Here is an 11,067-nt window from a genome sequence, read left to right as displayed (position 1 = left end):
AGCACTGACTACGTGGTATAATCTGCGTAATCTTTTCACAGCTCTAGTTAGCTCGGACTACCTGGTATAATCCTTTAATCTTTTCACAGCTCTGATAGCTCTGACCACTTGGTATAATCTGTGTAATCATTTCACAGCTCTGGTTAGTGCTGACTAACTTGTGTGATCTTTTCACAGCTCTGGTTAACACTGACTTTTTGATATAATTTGTGTAAACTTTTCACAGCTCTGGTTAGCTCTGGCACGGCTGGAAACCTACGAAAATGCACGTAAAGTTTTAAACAAGGCCCGTGAGAACATCCCTACAGATCGCCAGATTTGGATCACAGCTGCAAAACTTGAGGAGGCCAATGGCAACCTGCAAATGGTGGAGAAAATTGTAGACAGAGGTTTGTTATATATATTGTATAATGGGAAATGTTCAATGCAGTTTAATGTTCGTTTTTGGCTAGGTAATGAGGGCAAATTTATCATTACAGAAAATAACATAATATGCATAGTTATATAAGTAGAGGGTGAATTTAAGATTGGGAAAATATGGATTATTCTGGCGTAGGGCGCAAGTCGTCCAGGTCCTTGATACTCCAGGGGTTACGCTCACTTTCACTCTCTGCACCTCTGGAATATGTCATAGCGAAAATGAAGGCTCAGTGTGTGCCACCTTGTGGAGGAGACGAGAAGACTAATTGGATCCTTTCATGGACATCAAAAGAATCTCGCTGCTGCATAACGGTAAAATGTACTGGCTTTGATGTCTGGTGTTGCTCCTTTGTAATCTTCAAAGGACAGGTATCAAGCCTAGATTTTTCACCGAGACCAATCAAATAGCTAGCCGTGTGCCTTATATTTTGCTATGACATATTCCAGGGGTGCAGAGAGCGAAAGTGAGTGTAACCCCTGGAGTATCGAGGATCAGGGAAAGTTTGACTGAGCAAAACAAATTGTAATTGAACACAGGGATTTTGTCCTTAGTGTAAACAAATGTAGGTGAGTTGGTTGAAATAGTGGCAACCATCTTTCATTTTGTTTGTGTAGGACATTTTGCAACAACTTTGCTCACATTAAACATATATAAATTGTTATACTGTACATCAGGAAATATTGCCTCAATATTTTTTGAGTGGAAATTCCCTCAAAATGAATGAAAATTTCACAAAACATATCCCCAGGAAATCTGGCATGTATGAATTGTATATAGTGAAGTGGAACTGGACTGGGTCGACTTGATAGGCATCAATCAGGTAGCTTAATTGGTAGAGCGTCCATCTAGAGTTGGGAGTCCAGGTTTTGAACCCCAGTCTGCAGTGCATTTTTTCCTATCCTGCTACAAAAGTTGAGCACCTCTAGAGTGGTTTAGTTTAGTTAGATAGGGTGTTTATATATAACATGTCATTCAGTTATAACAACAAGAATAGTGCAATAATGTATTTGCTACTGACAGCCCTGAACTCTCTCCGAGCCAACATGGTGGAAGTCAACAGAGAGCAGTGGATCAAAGATGGAGAAGACTGTGAGAAAAGTGGCAGCATTATCACGTGTCAGGCCATCATGTATGTAACAGATCTTCTCATTGGTCCATAGAAATGTAATAGATCTTCTCATTGGTCCATAGAAATGTAATAGATCTTCTCATTTGTACACGTGTCAGGCATTCATGTAATTATGTAACAGATCTTCTCATTTGTCCATAGAAATGTAATAGATTCTCACTATGTAACACGTGTGTGGCATTCATGTAATTATGTAACAGATCTACTTATTGGTCAGTAGAAAATGTAATAGATCTTCTCATTTGTTACCGCATGTCAGGCAATCAGATTTGTAACTGTTCTTCTCATTCGTCCTTGTAGAAAGTATGTCTGTTTTAAACATACTTGTAGCGGTATTTTTTCAATTTTGAATTCTCTTGGCATACATATATGAATCACTTGGATGCTTAAGTTATACAAACATAAAACATGTATCATTAATTCAGAAGGAAAAAATAAAAGTAAAATTTAATGAAAATTTGTAATAATTGGAAAACTTATTTATACCGTGTTTATAGTTTGGAGCAGTATATATACAGCATTAGATTAGCAGTATATACATAGCATTAGATTAATATTTAGTTACGAATAATCTTCTAGAAGGAATAACCTCAGTTTGTACTGGTACAAATGGTGTAGACAATTTATATGTAATATATAGAGGACTTACATTAGTGTCCATTTCATATTTAATTTATTGAATCAATGCAATAAATTCAATATGACATAGACACTTGTGTAAGATTCTATTTAAAACATAACATTTATAATTTGAAAAAAACCCACTTCACACACAATTATGTCTTATCAACTGACTCTATATAAGTATAACCAAAGTACTCTGATCATAGTGTTGTTCCATGCAGTGCAAACAATTTCCAGATTTTTTTTTAATGATGAACAGTTTTACTTGCAATGAAAATAATAATGACAAAATAAACATTATCATTTATTAGCAAAAACATCAATATTTATCAGGAAAAAAGGCAGTTAAATAAAGGTAGTACCCCTAGTTGTGTAGGAATTTGTTATGATTTTGGCGACAGCGCCTTTAGATTTTATTACACGTAAGTACATTTTTGTATTACCATATTCATGACATTGCTGTATGATGTAGTAAATTGGGTGAGTCATACGATCATTTCTGTTTACAGCCGGTCTATCGTTAGTGTGGGTATTGAAGAAGAGGACCGTAAACACACTTGGATGGAAGACGCTGAATCGGTAAGTAATTCAGTTCAGACTGATGTTTTAAAACATGTATTGCCCTACCAAAAAGTCCACTCCTGCAGACTGAATATAAAGCTAGGCCCTTGAAGTGTTTTCACAACTCTTTGTTTGCACAAAAACAGTAGGAAACATTATTTAAAAATAAGATATTTCCTAAGCAGTGACAATATCCAATGGACTTGTACATAACTTACACACTACCAGACCTTCAAGTCAAATATATATATAGCATAAAATGTTATTTTATAAATTTTTATCATTATTAAGGCTTTTGAATTTTTCTTCCCTATAAATAAGTAAATAAAATAAAAATTTAATACAGAAGAACTATGTTGTCATTGTTTATGATGCTGTTAAAATATTCTTATTTTCCTGTCAAAAATGTATTTTAATGAACTTCAAGAATTTTATTAGGTAATTAATGATGTTAATTTTAATGTTTTATTTCGTTTCCAGTGTGCTGTGAATGGAGCCAATGAATGTGCACGGGCCATTTATGCCTTTGCTTTGTCAGAGTTTCCAAGTAAAAAGAGCATATGGTTGAGAGCAGCCTACTTTGAGAAAAGTCATGGTACAAGGTAAATGATGACAATTAAAATCGTCATTGGTCATCGTGTAAAACATCAGTCATCGAATAATACATCATCAGTTATTGTGTAAAACATCATCAGTCTTCATGTACAACATAATCAGTCATCAAGTAACATCATCAGCCATTGTGTAAAACCTCATCAGTCATCGTATAAAACATCAATTATTGTTTAAAACATCATCAGTCATTGTGTTAAACCTCATCAGTCATCTTGTAAAACCTTATTAGCCATCGTGTAAATCATCATCAGTCATCGTGTAAAACATCATCAGTCATTGTGTAAAACCTCATCAGTCATCGTGTAAAACATCATCAGTCATCGTGTAAAACCTCATCAGTCATCGTGTAAAACCTTATTAGTCATTGTGTAAAACATCATCAGTCATCGTGTAAAACCTCATCAGTCATCGAGTAACATCATCAGTCATTGTGTAAAACATCATCATCAGTCATTGTGTAAAACATCATCATCAGTCATTGTGTAAAACATCACCAGTTTTCGAGTAAAACATCATCAGTCATTGTGTAAAACATCACCAGTTTTCGTGTAAAAATCATCAGTTATTGTGTAAAACATCACCGGTTATTGTGTAAAACATCATCAGTTATCGTTTTAAACTTCATCAGTTATTGTGTAAAACATCATCAGCTATCGTTTTTAACTTCATGAGTTATTGTGTAAAACATCATTAATTATTGTGTAAATCAACATCAGTTATTGTGTAAATCATCAGTTATTTTGTAAAACATCATCAGTTATTGTTTAAATCAACATCAGTCATTGTGTAATACATCATTAGTCATTGTGTAAAACATCATCAGTTATCGTTTCAAACTTCATCAGTTATTGTGTAAAACATCATCAGTTATCGTTTTAAACTTCATCAATTATTTTGTCAAGCATCATCGGCCATCGTGTAAAACATCATGAGTTATTGTGTAAAACATCATAAGTTATTGTGTAAAACATCATCAGTCATCGTGTAAAACATCATATTGGTTTTCTGCATGGTAGAAAAGCTGCAGTATACTGTAACAGCTTCTGTGATAACAACACAAGGATAAAGCAAACCTCTAAATGATGCATTTTTCATAGTAAAGACAAACTAATTATAAAATATGATATCAATATCTGTATGTATTACTAAATTTACAGCCAAATTAATAAAAATAGATAAATCTAAATTTTGTTATCCTTTATTAGGGAGTCCCTGGAGTCCTTGTTACAGAGAGCTGTGGCCCATTGTCCTAAGGCTGAGGTTCTGTGGCTGATGGGTGCTAAGTCAAAATGGTTGGCGGTAAGTATAGCAGTTGGTGAATGCATAGACAGGCCAGGCCATATAGCATACAATACATTAATAGTGTCTAGGAGGGAAAAGTGGGAATTATGTGTGTGTGTGTTGCATTAATGTGTGGGTCATGTGTGTGTGGTGAATAATCATTGTCTAATATAAGGCCAAACAAAATATATAGTCTGTTTAGGGTTGCATTGGCAAAAAAACTAGGGTAGGTAGGTCGGATTTTTTTTTTTTTTTTTTTTTTATATTTTTGGTCATGTGATTATGACCCTACTATTGTATGTAAAACAAAGAATTACATAAACAAGGTTCATTTGGAGGCAATTGTGCTCAACAAGGAGCTGTAAGCCATTTTGAAAGGCAAGGAACCTTCTAAAATTCGAAAATCAGTGGGTTTTTTTTTTTTTTTTTTTTTTACATCAAAAAGTTTTGGGTCGGGGGTAAAAAGCTAGGGTCGGTCGGGAACCCTAAACAGACACCTTTTTTTTCCGCCTAAGTGTGGTTCTCAGTATAAAGTATTACCTTTTTGATAAGCAACTAACGTTATGTATGTTTGGTCAACTGTATTGTTTATGAATTTGTTTTTTTATAAAGTATAGCAGCAGATCTAGAGCTGGGCGAAGGGACAGAGGGTGGGGGAAGGGACAGAGGGTGGGGGAAGCAGAGATTCTATCTGTTCAGTGTATCTTTGGAAATTCTTTGCAATGTCTTTTGTTTTATTTCTATCAGGGTGACGTCCCAGCTGCCAGAAGTATCCTGGCCTTGGCATTTCAGGCCAATCCTAACAGTGAAGAAATCTGGCTAGCTGCTGTCAAACTGGAGTCTGAAAATAACGAATTTGAGAGAGCCAGGAGACTGCTGCAGAAGGCTAGAGCTAGTGCTCCAACTGCACGGGTATGTATCTCACATCCCATTCTGATGGTGAGTGTTCAAATTAGGGAAACCTCCTAAATATTCAGAGGTTAAGTGTCCACATTCGTTGTCCTTGTTTCATAAAGGTGTCCTTGCCTTTTTATTACCTGGCGATTTGATGCTGTGGGGCGTATGGTGTTACACACGGCCATCCTGTCCTGTCCAGGCCTGTCCTGTCATGTCACATCACATTCTGTCCTATCCCATCACATCATGTTCCATCCTGTCCCGTCATGTCACATCACATCACATTCTGTCCTGTCCCATCGTATCACATCACATCACGTTCTGTCCTGTCATGTCACATCACATCACTTTCTGTCCTGTCTCATCACATCACATTCTGTCCTGTCCCATCACGTCACATCACATCACAATCTGTCCTGTCCCATCATATCACATCACGTCCCATTTTGTCCCGTCCCACCATATCACATCACATCATGTTCTGTCCCACCATATCACATCATATCATGTTCTGTCCTATCCTATCATGTCACATCACGTCATGTTCTGTATTGTCCCATCATGTCACATCACATCATGTTTTGTCCTATCCTATCATGTCACATCACATCATGTTCTGTACTGTCCCATCATGTCACATCACGTCATGTTTGTCCTATCCTATCATGTCACATCACGTCATGTTCTGTACTGTCCCATCATGTCACATCACATCATGTTCTGTCCTATCCTATCATGTCACATCACGTCATGTTCTGTACTGTCCCATCATGTCACATCACATCATGTTCTGTCCTATCCTATCATGTCACATCACGTCATGTTCTGTACTGTCCCATCATGTCACATCACATCATGTTCTGTCCTATCCTATCATGTCACATCACGTCACATTCTGTACTGTCCCATCATGTCACCTCACATCACGTTCTGTACTGTCCCATCATGTCACATCACGTCACGTTCTGTACTGTCCCATCATGTCACATCACGTCACGTTCTGTACTGTCCCATCATGTCACATCACGTCACGTTCTGTACTGTCCCATCATGTCACATCACGTCACGTTCTGTACTGTCCCATCATGTCACATCACGTCACGTTCTGTACTGTCCCATCATGTCACATCACGTCACGTTCTGTACTGTCCCATCATGTCACATCACGTCACGTTCTGTACTGTCCCATCATGTCACATCACGTCACGTTCTGTACTGTCCCATCATGTCACATCACGTCACGTTCTGTACTGTCCCATCATGTCACATCACGTCACGTTCTGTACTGTCCCATCATGTCACATCACGTCACGTTCTGTACTGTCCCATCATGTCACATCACGTCACGTTCTGTACTGTCCCATCATGTCACATCACGTCACGTTCTGTACTGTCCCATCATGTCACATCACGTCACGTTCTGTACTGTCCCATCATGTCACATCACGTCACGTTCTGTACTGTCCCATCATGTCACATCACGTCACGTTCTGTACTGTCCCATCATGTCACATCACGTCACGTTCTGTACTGTCCCATCATGTCACATCACGTCACGTTCTGTACTGTCCCATCATGTCACATCACGTCACGTTCTGTACTGTCCCATCATGTCACATCACGTCACGTTCTGTACTGTCCCATCATGTCACATCACGTCACGTTCTGTACTGTCCCATCATGTCACATCACGTCACGTTCTGTACTGTCCCATCATGTCACATCACGTCACGTTCTGTACTGTCCCATCATGTCACATCACGTCACGTTCTGTACTGTCCCATCATGTCACATCACGTCACGTTCTGTACTGTCCCATCATGTCACATCACGTCACGTTCTGTACTGTCCCATCATGTCACATCACGTCACGTTCTGTACTGTCCCATCATGTCACCTCACATCACGTTCTGTACTGTCCCATCATGTCACATCACGTCACGTTCTGTACTGTCCCATCATGTCACATCACGTCACGTTCTGTACTGTCCCATCATGTCACATCACGTCACGTTCTGTACTGTCCCATCATGTCACATCACGTCACGTTCTGTACTGTCCCATCATGTCACATCACGTCACGTTCTGTACTGTCCCATCATGTCACATCACGTCACGTTCTGTACTGTCCCATCATGTCACATCACGTCACGTTCTGTACTGTCCCATCATGTCACATCACGTCACGTTCTGTACTGTCCCATCATGTCACATCACGTCACGTTCTGTACTGTCCCATCATGTCACATCACGTCACGTTCTGTACTGTCCCATCATGTCACATCACGTCACGTTCTGTACTGTCCCATCATGTCACATCACGTCACGTTCTGTACTGTCCCATCATGTCACATCACGTCACGTTCTGTACTGTCCCATCATGTCACATCACGTCACGTTCTGTACTGTCCCATCATGTCACATCACGTCACGTTCTGTACTGTCCCATCATGTCACATCACGTCACGTTCTGTACTGTCCCATCATGTCACATCACGTCACGTTCTGTACTGTCCCATCATGTCACATCACGTCACGTTCTGTACTGTCCCATCATGTCACATCACGTCACGTTCTGTACTGTCCCATCATGTCACATCACGTCATGTTCTGTACTGTCACATCATGTCACATCATGTCATGTTCTGTACTGTCCCATCATGTCACATCACGTTCTGTACTGTCCCATCATGTCACCTCACATCACGTTCTGTACTGTCACATCATGCCACATCACGTCACATTCTGTTCTGTCACATCATTTCACATTCTGTACTGTCACATCATGTCACATCACGTCACATTCTGTACTGTCACATCATGTCACATTCTGTACTGTCCCATCATGTCACATCACATCACTTCTGTAATGTCCCATCATATGACATCACATCTTGTTGTGTACTGGCCGATCATATCACATCACGTTCTGTACTGTCCCATCATGTCACATCACGTCATGTTCTGTCATACCACATCACATCAAGTTCCATCACGACCCATCATATCCCACCATGTCTCATCACATCAGATTCAGTCCTGTCCCATACCAATTCATTACCATCACTCTAGTTTACCTCATACAGAATATTAATGGATTTTAATCAAACTTTATACAACCTCTACATTTCAAGGTTTTAAGGTCAAGGCCAAAGTCACCATGCCTTTTTATAGGAAGTGAGGAAACAATGACACTTACTTTCTTGGAAGTAGGGGTATTCATGTCTGACAGACATTTCTGTTTGAGAGTTATGATGATAATGATGATGATGATGATGATGATGATGATGATGATGATGATTTGTTCTACACAGGTGATGATGAAGTCGGTCAAGCTGGAGTGGTGTCTAGGAGAGATAAGGAATGCTAATACACTACTGGACGAGGCAGTCAAGCATTACCCTGACTTCCCAAAGGTTGGCATGGAAATCAGTTTATCAATTCAATACTAAACTTCAGAAATGATAAACAAAGTTTATCCAAGTGACCTGAAGTTCTGTTGATTTGGCCCTTATGCCCAGAATTTCAAAGTTTTCAATTTCTGGTAGTATGTACAGAATATACTTACATTATTGAACATTATATTATGGACCAATTGGTGAATTTCAAAATTTTTTCCAAATTTAGTATAAAATACAGACCCTGAAATGTTTAACGCGTTCCAAAAAAGGTTTGCATTTTGCATTCTTCGTTTTTCGTTTTGCATTTATTGTTGTGTTTGCATTTGCAACCATTTGTGTTCACCCGATAGTTTTCTGTTCGGTTTGCATTTGAGAGGCAATGTTAAACATTCCAGGTTCTGTATATGTGCATAATGTTTAACTGAATTGGACAAATAAGGTTAGATATTTAAGTATACAATTTAAAATATTTGAAAAAGTTTCTTAATACAGACTGTATACAGTTTATCATCAAAAGCTTTCCTTCTATTTGGATTATACCTGGCAGAAACAGGATAATTAATTTTGTGTCGGGGAGATTTAATTTTCTTTATGTTCAGAGTTTCTGATCTTAATGTGGAATACCCTGGCAGGTAGTTTTTATTTGAAATATCACATAAAAGATTTTTTTGGAATTCAACTCAATGTGTGTTAACACATTGATGGAAAGTCCATACTTCTACTTTTTTTAAATTTTTATTTCAATTTCAAACATTCGTTGTCAGCTTTCAATGATGAAATTTTGATATATGTAAAATCTTCAGTGAGCAAATAATTATTTTGAAATTTGAGTTTTGTTACTTGTGTAAATATCTTGCATGCAGTTTCTACTATTTCTCATTAATGTGTTCAGAAATAATAGTTTCAAAATGGTATAAAATGATTTACAAATAGTACTGTGGCATGATCCATCAACTGCTTTTGTAAACTCAGATTTATAAGATAATTCACTTGTTCACTTGAACAACTTTCATTTGTGAATTTCAAATTGTTTATTTTTTCAAGAGGGAGCTGGACTTTTATGTCAAGTTCAACATTATCTTTGTTGTCGACTGTGTCATTGTGAATGAAGACAGACAAGTCTGTTATTGTCATACAGTAAACATTAATAGATGTGAATACAAAGAGGCAGGTGTATACAAGACAAGTATGAAACAAATGGACAATGTGCACATTAGAGATGAATAGAATCTCTCAACCTATGGGGTTCCCAATCTCACATCAAGGGAGTAAATGAATATTTTTCCTACCCTGTTCACCCATTGTATATCATACACATACTGTTACATTAACTTACAGGCTAAATGCAGAGTTGTCGTGACGTGGATGCATTGTTGACGTGACATCATACAGTTGTTAGGAATACGGGAATCCCCCCATCTCAACCCTAGGGTGTGAAAAGTTTTTATCCCATACTTGCCCGTGAAAAACGTGAATTGACCCATGAAAAAATAAACCTGTCTTCCCAAGGGGAAGACAGCCTACATGCGCTATGTGTCAAGACACTATGACGTCACTCCGACTGTGATTCACTGATAAATGGAATTATTGACCCTAGGCAAGTCTGCCATATTCTGTGTTTGAAATAGTAACCTTGTTTTGACTGTTAAATTTTCATAAATTTTGTTTTTATTTCAAGATATATACAGTTTAAACTGATATATTACAGTTGGATTATTGAATAAAAATATTACGAATGTTGTGCTAAAACGGATTTCTGATTTTATGTTCAGAGTTCATCACCCCTATAGAATTAACATAATTGTACATGTATTCATGCACGTCAATGAAATTGCAAGCATACGAAGCTCACAGAGTATTGACACTGGCATGTTTATGTCGAGTAATGGAGAAAAGAATCAAGCAAAGCCTTGTGCTAGACAGCCAAACTCTTACCCTTGGGTTGAGATTTCCCTGTCCACGGACCACACCCATGTAAGATTCTATTATTCTCTTACCCTGGACAGGTGTATCCGCACTTTTACCGGTGTGAGATTTCCTTGTCTCACCCTAGGGTTGAGATTTCCCTGTCCACGGACCACACCCATGTAAGATTCTATTATTCTCTTACCCTGGACAGGTGTATCCGCACTTTTACC

General features: G+C 38.1%; 1 protein-coding gene across 1 annotated transcript in view; it reads left to right on the top strand.

The window, feature by feature from the left end:
- The first annotated feature begins 230 nt into the window (after window positions 1–230).
- Window positions 231–11,067, top strand: part of LOC110456420 (pre-mRNA-processing factor 6-like) — a 21,879-nt gene continuing 11,042 nt past the window's right edge. The window contains exons 1-7 of the mRNA XM_021507216.1: window positions 231–389; window positions 1,442–1,550; window positions 2,684–2,753; window positions 3,216–3,337; window positions 4,556–4,649; window positions 5,379–5,543; window positions 8,843–8,944. Coding sequence (XP_021362891.1) covers window positions 365–389; window positions 1,442–1,550; window positions 2,684–2,753; window positions 3,216–3,337; window positions 4,556–4,649; window positions 5,379–5,543; window positions 8,843–8,944 — 687 coding nt within the window. The 5' untranslated portion in view covers window positions 231–364. The remainder of the gene's footprint in view (window positions 390–1,441; window positions 1,551–2,683; window positions 2,754–3,215; window positions 3,338–4,555; window positions 4,650–5,378; window positions 5,544–8,842; window positions 8,945–11,067) is intronic.

Source organism: Mizuhopecten yessoensis, unplaced genomic scaffold (genome assembly GCF_002113885.1).
Source record: "Mizuhopecten yessoensis strain PY_sf001 unplaced genomic scaffold, ASM211388v2 scaffold151, whole genome shotgun sequence".
Taxonomy (NCBI): domain Eukaryota; kingdom Metazoa; phylum Mollusca; class Bivalvia; order Pectinida; family Pectinidae; genus Mizuhopecten; species Mizuhopecten yessoensis.
Note: the sequence above shows the minus strand (reverse complement) of the source record. Positions and strands in the feature narration are given on the sequence as shown.